Source organism: Manduca sexta, chromosome 6 (assembly GCF_014839805.1).
Source record: "Manduca sexta isolate Smith_Timp_Sample1 chromosome 6, JHU_Msex_v1.0, whole genome shotgun sequence".
NCBI lineage: Eukaryota > Metazoa > Arthropoda > Insecta > Lepidoptera > Sphingidae > Manduca > Manduca sexta.
In genome coordinates this window covers 9365053-9388544 of record NC_051120.1, presented here as the reverse complement: position 1 = coordinate 9388544, position 23492 = coordinate 9365053, and the positions used below count along the sequence as shown (strand labels likewise).

General features: G+C 34.9%; 1 protein-coding gene across 3 annotated transcripts in view; it reads left to right on the top strand.

Moving 5' to 3' along the window:
- LOC115440485 (atrial natriuretic peptide receptor 1) overlaps positions 1-23492 on the top strand; it is a 362779-nt gene that overhangs the window by 281186 nt on the left and 58101 nt on the right. For 2 of the 3 annotated variants that reach the window (XM_030164820.2, XM_030164817.2), the window contains 5 exons: positions 3445-3664; positions 12951-13065; positions 14687-14834; positions 18953-19151; positions 19597-19688. In XM_030164820.2, coding sequence (XP_030020680.1) covers positions 3469-3664; positions 12951-13065; positions 14687-14834; positions 18953-19151; positions 19597-19688 — 750 coding nt within the window. In that variant the 5' untranslated portion in view covers positions 3445-3468. The remainder of the gene's footprint in view (positions 1-3444; positions 3665-12950; positions 13066-14686; positions 14835-18952; positions 19152-19596; positions 19689-23492) is intronic. The other variant, XM_030164819.2, reaches the window with a different exon arrangement.

The following is a 23492-nucleotide window of genomic DNA, read 5'->3' as shown; positions in this document are numbered from 1 at the left end:
GTCCTGAGTGGGGTCCAGATAGTCTACACTTCATCACGATACTTTGTGATATGATTGTCTCTCATCAGTCGATATATGTCTGTCTCTTTAATCCGTATATACATAGGTTGAGCCCGGAAGACGATGTTTACGTGGGTCACTAGGGGTTGTAACATCTTGAACACGGCAGTCGCTCCCCGGGCGGATACAAAACATATCTTACCACCAGCCTTTATGTTTTATTGTCATTATGGCATGCGAAAATATCCTTAAAAGCTATTTTGATCTTTAATAGCTTCATATTTATAGACGATAAATTGATAACATAAAAAAATAAGACAGGACAATCTTAAAGAAACAATAAAATGACTATTTCGTATTTAAATTATTCTGCGAAAGTTACTTTGGATCTTTAGTTTGCACATAGTTTGGGGTTTATATGTTTGACTACTGGTAGTTTTTTTAAATTATATTTTAGGCCAAAGACAATTTTAGTCACCCTGTTAACTAAAACATTAAAATTTTGATCTCTGTACCAGTTATTAACTACTGGGAATTATGAGAATTATCTTCTGTATCAGGGTGACAAGCCCAGGGGAATGTCATTCAGTACTGTGGAATTCAAAATGTGGTATGTTGTTGCTACTGTTTATAGGCGGTCGTATCGCATCAGGCGAACGACTCCTGTCTTGTCATTCAACTGAAACAAATTAATAATTTCGCCTTTAATTGTTTCGACGGCATAGTTCTATTACGATATGACTGCAGTCTCGGGTTCGGTCCCTGAGCCGGGCTAATTGATATTTCGACTCAGTATCAGCCCAGAGTCTAGAATTTCCGAAATGGCGACATTCTCGCCCCTTATCACTTAATAGGACGGAAAAAAGAGTAAATCAGTTGCGCCTCTGCCTATCTCTTCGGGGAGTGGGTGTTTCAGCTTTATTTATCCTGGCAGAGGAAGGTGACGTCATGGTACATTATTCTAGCATAGTTTGTCATGTTATGTTTATCGCTTAGGAATAATGTCCGTGTTGAACGAGCCGATAGATTTGCTACGTGATTGGACTGGGGTTTTATTAGTCTGTCCCATGGTTTCGGCTGTAAGACATTACGCTAGATCAACCGATAAAATCTCCGTGAAACGGAACGCAATTTGTATTCTGTAATATTGGATTCCAAGTTTATTGTTTAGCTAGATTCTGGTGATTTTAATTACAATTCGATCTTATATAAATACCATATTATCTTAGCTATCTTATTTCTGTATTACCTATTCGCATTTTTTATTTAGTTATATTCGAAAGGAATAATTGAGGACATGTCCAAAATAAAATATATAATGTCCTGTATAAACTAAATAAGAACATTTTAAGACACACGTATTATTGGAATCAAAATTATTTAATTGCAACCAATTTCATAATATTAAAGTGAAATGAACGGATGCAATTACAGTAATATTTTAAAAGTGTATTTATTTATGACAATTTGCCTCAGACAAACATCGTAAACATTCATATGGAATACACTTATACTTTATAGGTTTGTTATTTTGTTCGTAACCTGAATCTGAAATCTCGTCGGAAAATCACGACAAATCTCGTAAAATAATCATACAAAAATAAGATATATGCGATTGTTCGAACCATAAATGTTAAAAAGCTAATAATATATCAAAGTACATCATCACCTTTTTAATAATATCAATTAGTATATCAAAAATCTATTTCATACTATTGTGTTTATATATTATCTTTTGCCCACGGCTTTAATTGCATGATAACGTTTTTCTGGGATAACAAATTACTCTATAGCATTCAGGAGTAATGTAGCTTCCTATTCGAGAAAGAATTTTCAAAATCTGTTCAATAGTTCCAGAGATTAACCCCTACAAACAAAATTACAAACTTTTCTTTATAATATTAGTATAGATTTATCTACTAAAATTATAATAATAATCTCATATTAGAGATAGCATCACGAGCTAACTTTGTTATTCAACGAATGTGCAGAAAACCAGTTAGTTGCATAAAAATAGCGCGGATTGTTCAACTTTCAACATTCAACACAAAATATCAATGTAATTATGCTAAGAACTACTTTAAATTTTAATTTATAGCATCTTGACACAACTGCTAAATAATGTTATACAATCAAAGACACGAGTAAGTTGTGCCTCAGGTTTTAAATTATATACAAACGCTTTCTAAGCCTGAAGGGGTGGGCAGAGACACTATTGCACCCACTTTCCACCGTGTGTGTCCCATGATGTGATAGGGGGCGATTATTTTTAAACAGCAGCAACATATATAATTTTAAATTACAAAGCATTGCGTGTTGCTGCATTGCATTTATCAACTATGTTAATTCATGTAATGCTTGTTTAGTTTAGTTTGCACTAGGTATAATATCAAATGCTGGTGGTAGGATATTTTTTATATCCGCCCGGATAGCGACCACTGTACACAAGTTGTTAAAACCCGTCATAGTGGCCTACGTAAATGTGACGTATTTTGGGATCAGTCTGTGTATATCCGTTTCCAACAGGCCGGCATAATTGTATCGATTGTCGAGGTGTAATCATCTCTCGTCAGCCGACATTCTATTGGACTCCGTTCTACTTACCATCAGGTGTAGCCAATATTTTGTTAATCAGAATTTAATTTATTATTTACAATGATTAGAATCTGAACGAATTTAGAACTATTATGTAGAATAAGAAAAATATACTCAACATTTTTTAAGTTGACTTTAGGTTTGTTACAATCAGACATTGATTCTAATCCGTATTCTTGTACAGTCAAATATTCCTTCCTTGGTTTTTACGTTACACCTGTTACTCAATCCAGATTACATCAGCACAATGGATTTATAACCTTAAGGCCTATTACAATAGTGCATATATTAATGTTGTTTATTTTTACGTATGCTTTCACATGTTTGTTTGCTTGTTAATGGTGGGAGACAGCTGTAGCTTTAGTTATTGAAATTTTTGTACAAGTTTTAATTTGTCACAAATAAAGTTCATAAACGTCTTATGTTTTTGTATTCACATTTATCGTTTCCCTTTTACACTAAGTTCTTTGATTTACGCTTCATTACGAACATCAGTTGTTAGACCTTTGTTAAAATATTTATCACCGAAATCTACCCATTACGCTCCGTAGTCAGAACCAATTCAAGTTCCGCCTGCCTTAATATCTTATTCCTTACGTTTTATTGTCTTAAATAAATTCTACCAATTTAGAAAACCCAACCTATATTTTATTTGAATTCAGTCCGCGTTGAGATTTCGCTTAAAATAATTTCCTTTTTATTTTGCTGTGTATATTTGATTAAAGACCCAATGGCATTGTTATTTTTGTTCGCTGTTATCATTTAGCATTGAATATTACACGATAAAAAGAAAAGACTAGATTATTGCGTAATTATATGAAACATTTAAATTCGTATCATTTGTTACAGCAATTCAACTGGCACCGACTTGGCATGCTGTATCATAACAACGAACTGGCAACTGGGAAAGGCAACAGTCCATGTTTTCTGACACTGAGCGCTGTCTTCGCAGTTTTGAAGAAAAAGACAGCAGGCGCCAACAATATAGTGACAGTGCAATTCGATGAAACGAATACAACTAGTTCGACTCTAAAGGAGCTCCTACAAAAACTATCGTTGAACACGAGAAGTAAGTATCGATAATAAAGCATTTGGAAACCAATTTGCTATTTATTTATGTAAATGTTTATTCGTGTATTTTATGTTTTACGTAACATGTTATATTGCCATTTAAAGTGCGTTCGCGGATCTAGTTAGAAGAAAAATAAAATAAGAGAGTAATAGAGATAAAGAATTTGAATTTGATATTAGGCTACATTTGTCATCAGTTTTATTATATAAATAACACTGTATGACATGAATGTTAGACCTATTAGGGGTCAACATTACCATAACAGACAAATTTAAATCAATTTTTTGATTACAAAAAAAGACAGTCCGGTGTTCCGAATATCGAGGGTAAAATATCTCGTTATTTTTATTAGACCCTGGAGAGATTCTTATTGTAAATAATATCTGTGATGACATTTTGACGTGTTAAATAAAAAAAAAAATGGTGCGAAGACCGGCTTTCTTAATAGCAGTCGTCTGATTGCCCAACATGATATTTACAATTTTAATATTAATAGGTATATTATCATCTTGTGTAATTCATCTTGACCTCTCAAGTTGGTACAAACCTCACACAATATCTGTCTATATCAATTAGCACTGCTAGGCACAAACTTTCTTAAGGCCGTCTATTATTAAAGATAGCTTAAGGCCCATCTTCAGGGAAAGGATCTTGAGCATTTGTTTCATACATTTGCGGCGCAAGAGTTACGGGTAGGAATTTGCTGAGTTACTTATAATTTCCATTAGAATCAATTTAAGGTTAGATTTAAAAAGTATCGAATAGTGTTGCTTGCAAATTAAAATTATGTGTACTTTAGGAGAAGGAGGAATAAGCAATATCAGCGGAATTTACATTATGAAATTAAAAAAAAACAATATCCATAATTCATAGTCTTATTTATAAAAAAATTTCAAAGCTATGCTTACTTAAAACATAAATTTACTCGATCAGCTGTAAGTTAAAACCCACCATTTGCCTCTTAATAAGGTTTAAACTAGGAGCCGGTAATATTTTTGACAGCTATTTAAGCAATTCTTAACCACCTCTTAACGCTAAAACAAGTTTATAAGTAAGACTGATAGTCTATTTTAAATGTGGAAAAGATAGATTATATAAATACAGTAAGCGCGTCGTTTTGCTCAAGTCACCGCCTTAAAGTAGCTGAGAAGAAACGCCGAGAAATTATCAGTTCCCATCCTTAAGAGTCAGGACACGCGCCTCTAACTTTTAAAGGTTACTTGTGTATTGTTAATCACTACTCCCTTTAACGCTGAAAGGAAAAACTATTAGGAAACTTACTGATCTTACGTAATATGAATATTATGAGGGTAGATATGGGGTCTACCAATGTATAACCACTATGGCGGCAAGGCGTAACTCCTATTATTAAAGAAAGGATGAACAATAGATAAATAGAAATACCAATAGAAAACCGAACAGTATACAAAAGCTGATACTAATAATAAAACTTCTCCATCTAGGTAAACTCCAGTGTAGTTTGACCTTTAGGAACATAAGATTTCTTCTTCTAGCAATCCTTCAGCTTCAATTACTTTAGAATTAGCGAATCGATCGATCAAAGCGTATAAGCTTAGGGACATAATAGACATCAAGCCTCTACAGCCAACGGATTATTTATGCAACCAATATTTGATTATCATAGGTACTTGAACTACAATATTACTTTCATCTGTTAGGTTTTTTATATACGTGCATAGCAAAGTGAATGCAACAATGGCGAAGGGTGACATTGTTCAAAAGGTAACCCGAGGCAACAAAAATGTCTCAATTTACATATCGCGGTCAATTTAACTGGAAATCAAAAACTGAGACAAAGGTAAATAGCCTAAAAGGGAAGCCGGTAGGAATTGGGTTGTATGGACGCTTTGGCATTGGACTGCATCTGATGGTAAGTGAAGATGGGTCTAATAGGATGTCGACTGACGAGAGATGACTACCTCGTGGCAGTCGACTCAGTTATACCAGTTGGAACTGGATATACACATGCTGATCTCGCAACTCGACACACGAGGGCCACTATGTTGATTGGGGTTATAGCTTTGTAATAGAGGGACTGGTCTAGTGGGGTATATGGGCTGTAGATTGGTATTCATTGAGTAACTATAACAAATTGTCTAATGTTTGTACAAACCAAGGTATGCCGCAGTTTTATCACAATTCTCCTAAAAGTCCGAAATATACTAGAGATCACCAAATACATCGCGGTTAAACAAAACTCAACAGATAATGGAACTGATCGTCCATTTTTAATGACATTATAAATTCCGTTTGCTTATTCCCGTCCTCATTCATTATTCATTTATAATCATATCTCCCACTGGCCTCGATATCTCGTTCAAATAACAAACGAATTCTTAGAAATTCATTTGCTGTTGCTTTGGAAAGTAATTAATATTTAAGATGTTTTAGATTTAGGGCATCATCGATTTCCTTCGTATTATTTTAATTTTACGTACATATTATGTCTATAGTGTACTTTAGATTGATTTTTAGTATTAGTACTATATTGGTTGTGGAACGGACTGCCGAGACGAATGTCCGCAGGTTCGAAACCCAAGGGCGCATACCTCTGATTTTCTAAATATTTCTAAATATTCTTTGTCAATTATAGCTTGTTTCAACGATGAAGGAAAACATCGTGAGGAAACCTGCATACCTGAGAAGTTCACTATAGGGATTTTAAGGGTGTGTGAAGTCTACCTATCCGCACTAGGCCAGCGTGGTGGACTAAGGCTTAATCCCTCTCAGTAGTAGAGGTGGCCCATGCCCAACAGTGGGATAGTATATTATACAGGGCTATTATTATTATTATTTATACCTATGTTAGTTTTATTTAAAGAAAAATACGAAATATTGATTTGATATTTTTACGTCCAAACCTTACCAATTTATTTAATAATATCAAACAATAAGCGGCGATAGCTTAGTCGGGAGGGGAATGGATTGCAAAGACTAATGTCCGCAGGTTCTAATCCCAAGGGCACGCACCTTTGACTTTTCTAACATTATGTGTGTATTCTTTGTGAATTATAGCTTGCTTTAATGATGAAATAAAACATCGTGAAGAAAGCTATAAACCTGAAAAGTTGCTCATAATATTTTCGAAGATATGTGAAGTCTGTGAACCCGCACAATGCCAGCGTGGTAGACTAAGGCCTAATCCCTCTTATTGTACAGGAGGCCCGTGCTCAGTCATTGGATAGTATAATACAAAGCTGATAGATATTATTATCAATAAATCTCAGTCGCAAAATAAACATTTTAATAAGGTAGGTAAATTATAGCAATTTTGTCTACATCTAATGGGAATTCCCACAGAGAAAATGACGCAGAAAAATTTACATTTTATTATCCACACCAAATATCACTGATGTACAAATTATTTCAAATCACTGGAAGGCATGACCGTTAGTTTTACTTATTATAAAATAAACACTGTATAACATTAATACATGATATCATAAGAAATAATAATTTATTCCGATTATAACGTGACTTTCTAATTATTATTGACGTTGAAACTATTTTTTTTTTATGCTTAATAATTTCAATTTTATCCACACACTTAATATCACACCTTATAAAATACATACATACGAGTACATAGTATCACGACTCTATCCCATTTTTCTTCTTCACTTCACTTCACTTCTCGCGTTTCCTCCACCTTCATTAATCTTTTCATGCATTCCCGCCGGATCAGGGTACTTTTGACCTGGCCTTTACTGAGAATTTCAGATATCTGACATTCGAAGGTACGGTGCGGTAGACTTCTACTGGCTCTTCCATCCACATTCGCCTTATAAACCCTCTTTATCAGTCTTTTATCAGCATCCTCTCCAAATGCTCAAAGCACCTTAGCATACTCAATTTTTTTGTGATTACATCCTCTGTCACTCCACACATATCCATGACCATAGTATTCCGCACTCTATCATTCATAGGCATAAGTCCCAGTCATATAAATTATAATTAAATACTATAATATATTTACAAGACCAAATTTAAATTGAAGTCTATTAAAACATTATATGTGGACGACTTAATCTGTCTTCTTAGTTCTAAATTAGATCCTTAGAACTTAGAAGAAGACCCTTAACTCTTTGCTGCAGAGTCGTTTTTCGGTCTTACCATCAGAGTGATATTATTCTTGTTTTCAACTGTAATAATATGATCTCGATCAATCAAACAGCCTATTGCTATGCACTGCTGAACGTAGGCCTCCCTAAGTGAGCGCCAACCAACCCAGTCTTGAGCAGCCCGCAATTATTTGTTCCCCACCGCCTTTTTCAATTCGTTGGTCCTTTGTATTTTAGGGCATCCTACAATACAAAGGATCACGTCCCCCTACGTCTACCTAATCGCAGCCTCCAGCCAATATTATATTCATCATCATTATTTCATTATTTCAATATAAAAAGTGAACTTGGTTACATTCTAGGTTCCATCACTATGTGCTATTAAAAATTCATTTCATTCTTAATCGTTTGTTACTGCAATTGTTTGCTAGCAAATTCCATGACAACTTCATACTATTAAAATAACCTCGGAAAACTGTCGGTATATTTCTTTTTGTTTCTTTGTATGGCGAGACTGGGGCCTTATTCTCTATCCCGCACGTTATTTTGACAGTGCGTAACAAGCACGTAACACAACGCATCATGTTTAGGACTATAGAAATTTGGCTTACAGAATACCATTCCACGCACATTACTCGAAGATAACATGACACGGCCGCGTTACGCGTTTACACTACCATACAGAATAAGGGCCCGGGCTTGCCGTTCGCCTGATGGTAAGCGACACTACCGCTCATAAACAGTAGAAACACCATCCAACACCTTGAATTACAAAGTATTGTTTGGTATTCCACTGCGCTCGCCAACCTAAGACATGAGATGTTAAGTCTTATTATGTCCAGTAGTTACATATTAAATCAACGTCATAACGAACACTAAATTTGAAATGAAAGAATGTAGTAATAAAAGTAACAAGGACATTCGCATGACGGCGTTAACAGCGAAATTTAAATTTCAAATATCATGAGACTGAAGCCAATGCATAGATACCATCAATATGCAAGCCACGGAGGCGAAACTCATTACTGCACTTTGTGACGTCAGGGAAGATACAAGAGGTCGTGACGTGGCTCTTATCTATAGGTATCCTATCACGTACGAGATTGGATTCTGACGCAGATGTAATTTAGTTCCTTTTGATTAAGATCTTAATGACTTTAGTTCTGTAAAAGATTTTCTTGTTACGGGTATTGTATGTTGGAACGTACGAGGGTTTAACAGGTGGAATAAAACTAGGAAAAAGTTCTAGATTGGTACGTATAATACGGATATTTAAAAAAGTATTTTCACGGTTTACTTCCTCGAACAACACGTTATTTCGAATCATAAATAGAGCGTGAATTTAAAAAGAAACTTACATCTTTATCGATTATACGTTCATAAATCGTTTGTTATAAATCGAATCATTTTGATAAAATATATTTTTTAGTATTTTAAAATATTCTGTCTAATATGGGTGTTAAGTATTCAAAACAGTTTGATAAACAAGTCTAAGTATCAAAATAAAACCGGTTAAGTAGACAAATGAATAAAAAAATATCGTTACTAGCTTGATATATCTGATTCTTGGCATTAAAATCCAAACTTCTTATTGGATAAAATTCGATCAATCGCAGTTAGTTTTCGAAATTTTGAATCTAATTATAATTTTATTATGGTAATAAATAATAAAGTACCTACCTACCCACCAAAAATACTTAGTTTTACCTGGTACACATTTTTATTGGATAATCCTAACGAGAATTTCTTTTTTAATTCCCCATAATGATCATCATCAGCCGCAGGATGTCCACTGCTGAACATGGGTCTTCCCCAAAGATTTCCATATCGACCTATTGGAAGCGGCCCGAATCCAGCGACCTTTTATAACTTTTATGAGGTCATCGTCATATTCCTAATAATTAACTCTTTAATTTTTTAGTTCTTTAGTATGACATTTACTACGAAAAGATATTTTATTGTAACTAATCGAGCCCCTTTTTCTATTGCCTCTTCTTTCTTCAACTAGCAAATTCTATGACATTATTTATTACGCTCCTCGTCACTCAAGTGTAATAAAAAAGGTATAGAAAATTCCTCCACCGCCAGAAGACATAAATAAGGTTATATAAATTTATGAAGTTGTAAATTTTTTTATAATAAATAAGCGAGAAGTATATCACCTGTTTGCAAACATCCATTATGATACTATAAAACTTGAGAAATGTTAAGTATGAGCCTTTATATGTAAAAAAATGGAATCGAAATTAGCAAGTAAAAAAGTATTTATTGGATCTCTGCTAACGTAATTCTAGTCTTATTCTTATGAAGTGGATGTCAACCATTAAACTCGAAGTAAAACAGTTGACCTACAAAATCCATTAAACCTTTCGTCCAATAGTTCGGGGAGATATTAATTTTCTATTCTCAATGTTGAAGAACGAGTGGTTAGTCGCACAAGATATTCATATAGTTTTCCAATTATTTATTGATGGAACTGTGATGTAAAGCTAGTATACACTTCTAAACCTTTCCTGGTGGTCGGATATATTTTATATCCGCCCGGATAGCGACCACCATACATAAAGTGTTAAAACCCAACATAGTGGCTACGTAGAATCGTCCCAGTATTAGCATGTGTATATCCGGTTCTAACAGTCCGGCATAATTGTATCGACTGTCGGAGGTAATCATCTCTCGTCAGTCGACATTATATTGAACTCTACTCCACTTGCTAGAAGGTGCAGTTGCTTTGCTGTGCCTGTTTATAATAATAATATCAGCCCTGTATTATATACTTGCCCACTGCTGAGCACGGGCCTCCTCTACTACTGAGAGGGATTAGGCTTTAGTCCACCACGCTGGCCTAATGCGGATTGGTAGACTTCACACACCTTCGAAATTCCTATAGAGGAACTTCTCAGATGTGCAGGTTTCCTCACGATGTTTTCCTTCACCGTTAAAGCGAACGATAAATTCACAAAGAACACACACATGATTTTTTAGAAAAGTCAGATGTGTATGCCCTCGGGATTTGAACCTGCAGACATTCGTCTCGGCAGACCGTTCCATACCCAACTAGGCTATCGTCGCTTAGAATGCCTGTGTATAAAAATAAAAAATAAATAATAATAATAAAAAATGGAAACCGTCTGCCGCATTTTGCTACAATTGTACATAAAGTACAATAAAGCCGAGGAACTATACAGTTAAAATGTTCGTCCACAATACTACCCAACATTTCAACTGAAAATATTTATGCTATTGTGAAATGTCATTGCTGCACGAATGGGGAAAGCTCGTACGTTTTTAGATCGTATTTATCATAGTTGCAGTGAATTATATTAGATTTTTTTTATATGGACGCGGTAAGTTTACTGCATCTGATGGTAAGCGAAACGGGGTTTAGATAGACTATCGACTAACGAGAAATCTTCGCCAGTCGACTCAATTCGATGGTCCCTAATACAAAAGATAATAAATGTAGATTTCTTTAATACGTTTATTCTAGAAGCACTATTTCCAGATTTCTTCTTTGTAATATTCTAAAATTGAGTTAAGAAACTCGTTAAATACTGGCTTTTCTAGAAGGATTTCTCTCAAATAAATAGTAGAGTGCGCGAAAAATTAATGAATGATTATCCATTTGAAAAGGGTACTTTACAAAATAGTACAATGTATTCTTCTCTGAAACTGTTATTTTCTCAGCACAATAGGCTTCCCAAATATCACTTCATGGCTTTAAAATCCTTTTAATTTTGGGAAAACCCCCCGACCATCTGGGAACTGTGTTCGTAAGCACACATAATATTAGTAGGATTACATCATTTAACAAAATAGTTTCAAACACCATTAATTCCACGTTGAAACAGTTGATCGGTCCGAAGGCCGTGCGACTGTGTGCACCATTAGATCGAAGACGCAGCCTGCAATCGAGAGCACCTAATTAGTTTTCTACCGTGCTACCCACTCGACCAACAAACGCCAAGCAAATTGAGTTTGAAATTGCTATATTAAATCTAGATTTTCTGCTATTTTTTATTGTGTGCGTACTTGACGTGACGTGTTTGATTTGGTTATAATGAAATAGTTATGTGTTATTAGATTGTATGCCGTCCGGTATCATCCAAGCGATTGTTATACTTTCTAGGGGGAATCGTGGTTATCCCCGGGATAGCTGGCGAACAGGATACCAGCCCCCTGGGTAACCGTAGTGAAGGATAAGAGAGGGGTGGGTGTGGTTAATAAATGATTCTCAACTTTGAGTAAGATCTCAAGTTGACATTTAATGTATTGAACTACTTAATAAACAAAGCTTAGCTTTTTATTTTAGAGCTTGTTCTTAGCTGAGGTGGCGTTGTTTAACATACAATTATCAGCTGTCAGAATTCGTCATATGCTGTGACTTAAGTTGTCACTTGAGATGTTATTTATATCTGTTTATTAAATAGCAACGACCTAATATATATGTAGTTATATTCAGAAGTAAGGATTACTTTTTATATGAAACTGTTTTCAAAGTATTTCATATAAAAAAGTATGTTTAAGTTATGTTTTATAAGTATTTTATTAATAATATTACATGTTCGTTTGGTAAATTTTATAAACAATAGGAGTATTTTTATAATATACATTGTTATACCTGAATAAAATAATTGAATCCATTGTGTGTTTTATTTAACCTCATGCATATTCAAATATTATGTATTTTGCAGATAAAATACTCAAGAAAACAATTAATGAACTCTAAAAATACCGTACACGTATCAGATTAATAGATGTTAATGAGAATAAAAAAGCTATCCAATGTTTGCAGCCATCAGCAATTTTTCAACTCCTATACGCATAAGTATTCTAAAACGTATCATCATTTAGGTACTAGGCGAGCGGCTAGGGATTTAAAATTAAATTTCTAAGATAAAATAGAATAAAGGATTACCTCACAATTTCTGAGTAAACTACTCATAAATTCGAGTCGCATTAATCTATGCTCTAAAATAAAATGAGTCCTCTCTACTTTAGCCGTTTAATACAATAACTGTCAAATTAAATCTATTTGAAACTTGCGAAACAGGCCCTAAACTAATTTAAATTGTACGAATAAAATGGTACAATGATTAGACTTTTGTATTTGGTCAGGTTATAATTTATTTGAAGGATAACTTATACGGTTATTGAAAAATAGACTGTAAGTTAAGACTAAATAAGATATTTTTTTGCAGTTGTGGTGGTTTGCGCTAACCCGAGCACAGTGCGAGAGATCATGCTGGCCGCAGATGACCTCAACATGGTATCTTCAGGCGAATACGTCTTCTTCAACATCGAACTGTTTTCCAAGTAAATAAATTCCTATTTATTATTTATAACTATTAAACAACATCGGTGGAATAGTTGTGTTAAGGTACGACTGTAGTACTGAGGTTTCGGTTCGATTCCTCAGTATTATTATTAATATTAGAATTTTACAATTCTAATCTGAATTATCCGTATATGAGAATAAATGCCTCGTAGTCAAATTTCGGCTTCGGCGGACAATCTCAACGGAGATCAACCACGTACGCAGGAGATATAGTGCACAAGTGTGTGCGTAAGACACAGGTGCGCTCTCTGTTCTTCACTCTCATAGTCCGGTGAGACGGCAATCCGACATGACCGGAGAGATCAGGCGCAGGACCAACGGATTTACGTGCTTTCCGAGACACGGGGGTATCATACCGTCAACTTCCCGAACCCGAGCTGCGACTGATTAATTTTTAGATAGAAACACCCAGTCTAAATTATTTTGGCTCGACCCGGGATCCGAACCCAGGGCCTCAGTGCGTTAGCCATATACGTACCTTGTACGTATTACAACTACGCCACCAAGGCAATTATATCCGTATATATTGCATATTCATAGACTTCCACACGAATCCACAACTTCATACACTATTCACAAGAGAGCCATCAATATGAAAGCTTAGAAAATGCTTCAATAATGCTACATTGAAACTATATGGGAGGTGTCGGAGGATGATTGATGGCCTCTATATATTATGCGATAGGGTACATTTTTCAAACATAATATTTCAATTTATATCCGGGACTCCGGTATAACGTGAATGAGGTTGGCGGGTAATATTACTAGCTTTAGTTCGCGATTTTGGCTTTTTTTCACTAAATAATGTTTTTTTTTCTTAATAAAAACAGTTTACGTATTTATAGGGAGTTGGTGCTTTAGTTTAAAAATTAAATCGTAATCCATTGAATGGTTCAATCGTAATAGGACAAGAAATATTCAAACATCGGCTAACTTTCACATTAATGATATACTAGCTATTGCTTGTGACTTCTGAGAGTTTTCTGGTATAGACATCCTGCTATATATTTTCCCGGTATAGAAAGCCTATGTCCAGGTTTACAATCTATCTCTGTACCAAATTTCATTTAAATTCGTTTGGTGGTTTTTGAGTTTTATAATGTAAGGAATTAAGATGATTCTTGTGTTAGTGTTGGTACTTAATAAAATTCTTTTTGGCTGTTAGTACATCGCCTAGTCTTAACCAGTCGCTCAAAAAGCATAAAATTTCGTGCATGAGTTCCTCACTAAACATAAGTGGTCAAAAAAGAAGGACTTTTGGAAATTCATATCCAAAAGGGTATTAAATCTCAGACACAGGGCTCACATCAAATTTTGGACACTAACAATAAAACTAACTTGCCATCGAAATAAAACTAATTTCCGGTTTTTATATTATAATTTTATTCAGACGTTTCGAAGATTTAGCAGCCTTTATGGTCACGGCGGACTAGCGGCGATGGCTGACATGAAAATTGCAAAGCATCTAAAACGTCGGGAGAAAATGATAAAATAAAAAACCACGATAAAATCCGAACAAAAAGTTATTTCGATGTATAATTTGAGTAAACATAGGAAACCATTAACTTCGCCACGTCTTACCTATATTTTATTTTTTAGTCTGGCATCAGCATCATCTAAAGAGCCCTGGAAAGTGGAGAACGACACAGATGAACGCAATGAGAAGGCGCGGCGGGCGTACAGCGCTGTATTAACCGTCACCAGTCCCGCTCCTGAGAAGAAGGAGTACCTCGACTTCTCTGATCAGGTGAGTTTATTATTACTAGCTTTTGGTTTTGATTACCATCGCATAGGTCTTACGTAGAGATATAAATACGGCATCACCTCTTTTTTCCTTTTTCAAGTGTGGGCAGAGATGTAAGCACACCCATTTGTTGCTGTGTGTCTGTGTGTTCCTTGTCTGTCCTATGATGTGATACAATACGCAGAGAGAGATATTCATAGCGCATATGCAATACAAATTCGCCATCTAGGCATGGTTAGCCTAGCTATATTAGATCTCATGTTATATAATGACGAATCTATTGTCATACTGGTCACAACTCTAGATTCCAGAATACAATTGAGGAAAACAATAAATATTATAATATAAAAATAATATTGATGTCACTTAAAGACCTGTGTATTATGTGTTAGTGACTGATTTAAAATCGATTAAGTGATACTGTCCCATTTTAAACTATTTTCTTCCTCAGAAAAGTACACATTAGGACATTTATTTCAGGAATCGTTTGAATGCGTTATAATGCGAGTTTTGCAGTAAACTGTTTACATAATGATTTCTTAAGTTGACGCGAATGTTAGACATTAAAATAAAATTATTTTAAAGATTGTATCAAGGTTTTTTATGTTAAAATTTTCTCTCGTTTTGAAGACTTTATAGTCTTTGAGTCCGCCCCATGATTACAAACGCTGCAAAGTCTTCGAAACGACTGGAGAAATTTATAATAAAATATAAATATCCCTGAAGGGGTATGCAGAGGCGCAAACAGGGCATCCAATTTTCGCCCAGTGTGCTCCGTCCCATGATATGATAGGGGCCGAGCCTATCGCCATATCAGGCTCAAATTCCAGACTCCAGGCTGATACTGAGCAGAAAAACCCAAATATCCCTTTATAATATAAAAACCGCGATGAAATCTGTAAAATAGCTTTATTTTAAAGTAAACAGTTTATTTATCAAAACGTGCTCGCTGCTCAGTGCTCAGTCTCAAATACTGAGACTTTGTACTAAAATCGATTGCAGAACACTTCAATCATAACACCAAGTTCACTTGCACTTATACAATCGAAATGTTCAAATATATTTGACGTATTCTATATAATCGAATTGTTAGAATTTTAACTTCATGCTAGAGTTGCAGAATTTGAAATTCATGAGTTTATTCTGTTTTAAATAATCAAGATGACGTATGTATCTAATCGATATATACATAATCGTTTTTTTTTTAATTGGAAGTTCATGCTACTATATAACTAAAAACAAGTTTACCAATATCTCTAATGGAATCAACGGATTGAAATGTGTTCCGTGATACTGCATTCATTAGTTTCATCTGAAAAGCATTACTATCGGAACATTAAAAAAATTGCTATCTATTTTTAAACATGATAAAACGTTTTACTGGTGGTAGAATAAGTACATTCTATATCCGCCCGCATAGCGACCACCGTACACAAGATGTTTCAACCCGCAATAAACATATTTTTTTTTATTAAATATATAATAATAATAATATCAGCCCTGTATTATATACTGTCCCACTGCTGGGCACGGGCCTCCTCTACTACTGAAAGAGATTAGACTTTAGTCCATCACGCTGGCGTAGTGCCGATTGGTAGAGTTCACACACTCTCAAAATTCCTATACAGAATTTCTCAGGTATACAGGTTTCCTCGCGATGTTTTTCTTCACCGTTAAAGCAAGCGACAATTCACAAAGAATAATTTACTTAATTTTTTAGAAAAATCAGATGTGCATGCCCTTGGGATTTGAACCTGCGGAAATTCATCTCGGCAGTCCGTTCCACACCCGACTAGGCTATCGTCACTTATTAATCTGAAATATTGATCACCAGTAAATATCTCCTTATATTAAAATTAAACTATATTCCGGATTTTATCGCGGCTTTAATATTTTAGTTTTCCCCCGACGTTTCGAAGACTTTGCAGCCTTCATGGTCACGGGGGGGACTATCTCTTTATATTTTGAGAATTCCAAAATATTTCTAAACTCCAAAACTTTTACACTTTAAGGATAACATCAAATCTAATAAAGTGAAAGACGGAATTTAATTTCCTTTGTAATAAAATAACATTTAAATCAAACGAGTTTTCAATATTAACTCAATGTCTGCTGTTAAATAATGCGATTTCGTAGAAAATGAAGAAATACTCGCGAGCGAGTAATATTAAATTGTTCAGATAACGTTAATCGGAAATGTGTGACACTTTGACAGATTCTCTACGGAAAATAATTTATATCAAATACTGTATATCACTCGCTCGCTTGCATGAAATTCGCCTTGTTTCAAATATAAAAAAGGCGTTGGCTGTTCTTGGCCTTCAAACTTATTCCGCGTCGAATTTAATCAAAATCGTTTTAATAGTTTAATTGTGAAAGTGTAATAGCTCGTCTCATCATTGCATTGAAATAAAATGATTCCCTCCTAACCGAATTTCGGTCACGGTGGCCAATCTCAACGGATCAGCCAAGTACGCAGGATATTATAGTGCACAAGTGTATGCGCAATACACGGATGCACTCTCTGTTCCTTCTCATAGTCCGGTGAGACGGCAATCTGACATGACCGGGAGAGACCAGGCGCATGACCAACGGCTAAAGCCGTAAAGTTTTATGCTTTCCAAGGCACGGTGCTATTCCCTCCAACTTCCTGACTCCGAGCTGCGACTGAGTAATTTTTAAGATGGAAAAACCCAGTCACAATGTCTTATCGAGGAAGGTTATAGGCTATATATCATCACGCTATGACCAATAGGAGCGGAGCATCCATTAAACATTTTACTAAAACGGGGATAAATAATTGCGTTTGGGAGTTTCCGTTGCGTTCACTGCAAAAACTATTAAAGTTACATAATTATCATGTACTAGCTGATCCGACAGACGATGTTCCGTCTTAACCATGAATTTGCAAACAAGGCACAATCTTTTCGCCAAGTGTGTTTCGTCTCATGATGAGTTAGGGGGCGAGCCTATCGCCATATCGGGCTTAAATTTCAGACTGCAGGCTGATACTGAGCAGAAAAACCCAAATATCACTCTGCCCGACCCGGGATTCGAACCCATTCGCTCGTAGAGATCTAACTTCTTGACTGTACACTCGAGAATCCATGACACTTGCTATACTTACTGAAAATACTTCAAACATTTTAAATCCAATAAAAACTCAAACTATTTCGCTTCGTAAGACAAACCTCAACCAAAATTCCAAGTTCTCGAAGCAATTTGTCTGGATCGGAAAATTTAATGGCCGACTAAGATTTAACGTAAAAACACGGCAATTGTGTTTACGTTAAGATTTATTAAACTATTAGACGTCGGATGCGTGAAATACGAGAATGTAGAGAAGGAATACGAGAGTGTAAACAATTCGGGTAGTGCAGTGGGATATTCAATATTATAAGTGCGAGTTTGTTTATTTAGAAGTTGACACAGAAATTGCTGACCCGATTCGGATGGAATTTGACATACCGTTGTTTAATGTTAGGATGTAATTGAATTTGAATCCTTTTTAATCCTAATTGCTATTTTACCATAAAATAGAAAATCTTATTTTGAGTTTAAAAGCGTTAATTTCTGCAACAATTCGAAAACTTATTAAATAAACAAAAAGCTACGTTATATCAAGTGCTTTAGAGTTCCGTACCCAAATTTACGTTGATGTAGGTATACATGTGTATCAAGATCAAAATCGAATGCCTTATATAAAATGTATGAGAGGCAAGGCTTCTTTGTTATACGGAAGTTTATTCATAACTTCCTTTGTTACATTTTTGTTGGTTTTGGCGGCAACCCTGATCGCGTTTCTAAGCTCAAGGCGTAAATGGAGATTTCATATAAAATGCTAGTAGTTATGAAATACAAGATGAGAAATTCTGACGAAACGGTTTTTGTAGTATATTGTTTGACTGAATTAATAATACGATTTTAATACATAAAAAAAAACTAGTATAATTTTGTCTGCCGAAATTTCTTTATCTTGTAGGAATTAGTTCATTATATTTTGATTCAAAACAAATTTTCCTACTTAAAGAGCAACAAGGACTTAGAACGACTATGCTCTTTAAATAAAAAAATAAAAACTTTAATATCGAATTCAACCATTTTCAAATTCCGCTACGCAGGTAAAAGAGCTTGCTGCTACGAAATACAACTACACGTTCGGCAAAGACGAGGTGGTGTCTACGTTCGTAGCGGCGTTCTACGACGCGGTGCTGCTCTACGCTCTGGCACTGAACGACACGCTACGCCAGGCCGCGGATCCCCGAGGCCACGTCGATGGCGCCGCGGTTATGCGAAATATGTGGAACAGGACATTTCAAGGTACGTAGCAATAAGGATAGGTATACAATGTACATGTTTTGCTACACACACACATAGCTTTTATCCCCGAAGGGTTGGCAGAGGCGTTCCTTGTGCTCACTTTTCGTGGTTTTTTTTTAATATTTAATGTTTTTCTTAATATTATAGTTTTTAATGCTCTCTGTTTTATTCCTTTGTTCTGTTATCAGAAATGAAAGAAATATAAATATGTTCTTGGAAACTATTTATTTATGCCTAGTAACTTGCATTAATAAAATTTTAAATTAAAAGATGGGTAAGCAATTACTCACTATATAATTTTGTTTTGATAAAATTTATTATATAATATAAAATTATTTTGAAAAGTTCTAAAAACTCCTAGAGTAAACGCTTCAATTAACTGCATTAAAAACTTTAAAATCCAGATTTTTTTATTTTTTTTTTATCAATAACTATATGTCTACAGGAATCACCGGAGAGGTGATAATCAACAGCAATGGTGATAGAGTGTCGTCGTACTCCCTGCTGGACATGAACCCTGTGACAAGCAAATTTGAGGTAAGAACATATTACTCATGCTTACGTTAAAATGTTGTTTTTATGCGGCCACGACAAATGGACCCCTCTGCACCTAGTGCTAGTGGCGTGGGGTCCAATGAAATGTCGACTGATGAGAAATAATTACCCCTCGGCAGTCGACACAATTATGCCGGCCTGTTGGAACCGGATATACACAGGCTGATCCCGGAACGCGACACACTTATGTGGGCTACTATAGCGGGTTTTAACTCCTAAAATGAATATCCTACTTCCTACTAATGTTATGAATGCGAAAGTTTGTGACACTGGATGTATGGATGTATGTTTGTTCCTTTTTCACGAAAAAATACTGAACGGTTTTGGATGGAACTTTACTGTAAAATAGGTTATATATCAGAATAACACATAGGCTACAATTTATAATGATTTTGTGTAATCTGATCATAATATAACGATACATATCAAGTAAGCTGAAAAAAAATATCCCGGAAAACTCCTTCACGCGGACGAAGCTGCGAGCAAAAACTAGTATATTATAAACATTATCAATATAATAATAACACAACAAAATATTCCTCCATCAAGATTCGCTAATTAACATTCAAGAAAACGTTCCATTTCAACAAGTTATCATAATATTATGCGCTGGAAATAAACGTGATGGTAAAATAAACAAAACTGTCAAGTTAAAGCTATGCACACAACGGAAGCTAATAAATAACATTTTGTTCTTCTCTAGGACAACCCTTAAAGCAGCCCAATGTTTGCCGGCAAACATTGGCATGCTTTATGAGTGCAAGTAATATCAGTACTTTAGAATATTGAGTATTCATGAGAAAGGAGTAATTTTAATGTTTGTGAAACGCGAAAAAAAATTTGGTTTACCTAACTGCGACTCGTTAAATTAGAGTTTCCGAAACTTTTTTCTTATGGACCAGTTTCAAAATTTTGCTGGTCTGTTTGGCCTTTTTCTTTTTTTTTTTTAGTCCTCGGAGAATGTTTATTACCACTACCACCTGGGGTGTCTGGCAGTAGCGCAGGGTCCATATAAACCGATTCCTCTCGGCCTCCCTTTCGTAATTTATGTAAAAAATAATTATCATTATAACGATAAAACCGCATTGATGCATATTAATAGTACTTATATGTTGGCTCATAGATGTATTGAAATCAATTGTTAAGATTAAATCTGTATAACATCGCATTAGTATTAACTGTTATGGTGTTATAATATATGTATACATAAATAATAAATAAAAGTTATGTTGGGTTCCCTTCTGAAAAATTTCGTCCTTTGCCACTGGTGTCTGGACAGTTATATTGGAGTCACTGTGCCTTATGACCCCTATCGATATTATCTGCCTACATTGCCAACATATTTGTTCTTTACAAGAAAACCATATAATGTTCGTAGACCCCCGCTTACGAATTGTGGACCCCTATTTTTTGGTCATGCTAAAGTAGACCCACGTCTATTTCCCATGGACCCCTGGGAATCCACCTGTACCACTTTGGGACCGACGTTGGGAACGACGATAGGTTCAATGAACGACCCTATAGAACTTCGAAATTTACATAAAAATAAATAATAAGATTGAATTCACCCCCTAGTTGTTATACGAAGCCCAGAATTTCCTTCAAGCTAGAATACTTGATTACATATTTTTGCTTAAAATAAAAAAAGTTATACCGAATGGACGGTTAAGGTGGTAGCTCAAGGTCCATTTTCATACATTTTGTTTCGGCTTTAATCTGGGTAACTAAACAAGTATTGGCAAGTAAAGAATTTAAATTCACGTCTAGTTAGTGATTAGTTCTCGCAGTTGAAGAAAAATGTAAAAATAATTAATAATCATGGATATTTCGGCCTTTAAAATTTAATATGACGAAATTTTAAAGGCCGAAATATCCATGATTATTAATTATTTTTACATTTTTCTTCAACTGCGAGAACTAATCACTAACTAGACGTGAATTTAAATTCTTTACTTGCCAATACTTGTTTAGTTACCCAGATTAAAGCCGAAACAAAATGTATGAAAATGGACCTTGAGCTACCACCTTAAACCATACGGTAGTGGTGGTCTCTCATGTGAGAATCTGCCTGGGCAGGTATTGTGTATTTCTACCGCCAAAAAGCAGTGTGTAGTTGTTGTTGTGTTCCGGACAACATTTTTTCGAATTTTGGAAGGTTTACAGTTTTGCTAAACATAAAGCTTTACGAGTTGTTGAAACTAAACAAAATATTTGCACTAAAAACAACTGCATCTCCATTTTAATAAATTAATCCTTATTCCGAATTTCAACAACAGTGAACAACTAGCTTTATAAAGGAATAACAAGATTCAAACGCAGTCGACTAGAATAAGAAAAAGATGGCTCTATTAAAAACTAGTTTGCTCGACACTTACCGAGATTTATTCTCGCTTTTGCAATAGATTTTACGAACTGATTTCAAGAATTTAAGTTATTTGAACTTTATGCTTATTTTTTTGTATACTAACGAATCATAATAGAGTCCTATGTTGTCATTATTCTATATGTAATGGTTAATAATACGAAAAAGAGGCACTCCCGCAAAAACTGCATAAAAATTGGTTAAAATATGCGCCCGTAATTCATATTTCAATAATTATAAATTTCAATAATCAAAGGCGCTTTGTAGGGATATCGCTTCATCTCTTTCTTACGCGCGCGTCGTAATTCCCGATGACGTCAAATGTGGGTATTGCGCCTCTTTTCAGTTCCATATTCTTACCCATCCCACCGAAATTCCAAGACTTATAACTTATTGATTTTTACCGGATTTTAATAATTCCTTCTGAGTTATACTTTATATAACTTAAATATTTAATAATAGTAAAGAACAAAAATGAGTCCGGTACCCTATTGTCTTGACTGGCGAAGAATAATCATCATTCGTCAGATGAGATTATTTGGACCCCATTCTGTTTACTATCAAGTGTATTGCGGTCACTGAGTCCAAATACGTATAAAAATATATTCAGAAGAAAGGAGTCAGTCTTCCATATATTAACTCACCATATAAAACCAAACAACAAGCTGCTACTTAAAATACTGTAATAATGAAATAATATATTGGATATTTTGTTTCGATTAAGGCCGAAAACCAGACAGACTAAATATTATCAAATTGCCTCATAATAAATCGTAGTGCTTCGGCTTAAAGGTCACATTGAATAAAACAATACCAATGGATCAGACTGAAGGAACAAAGATTAATCTTTCGCAACTCCGAATATACCAATATACGTATTGTTTGTATTCTCTCACAATAGGAAACCAATTTTTCAGCGACCTTACTTCACAAATACGTAGACGGTCTCTGACTTATTTCGATCATTTTTGGATAAGGCTCTCCGTACGCTATCAGTAATCTTGATTAAAGTTTGTTGTAGAAATAAGTTTGTTTACCTTCTTAACCCTTTTCTTGACAATGTATCTCGTCAGATACTGTCAACTTTAAAAAATCCTTGTCTCGAAAATAAAGTGAATGAAACGAAACCTCACATAACAATTCATATTTTGCATGATTGCAAACGATTTCTTATCTAGCATGATGATGTTGGTTGTACCGTTAAATTTTGAATCCAAAAACTGTTTACCGAATTGACACGATCCCATGCAAGGAGGTAATAATATTGTTATTTTTTTTTATTCTATGCCGATATTTATGGAGTACGATCTTTTTTATATTCTCTACGAAGTAAACATGTGTATCAAGTGTGTTTTCACACCATATGTTGATTACTGTATATAAAAACGAATCTTGTTTTTGCATGTATCTCAAGGTGCACACCA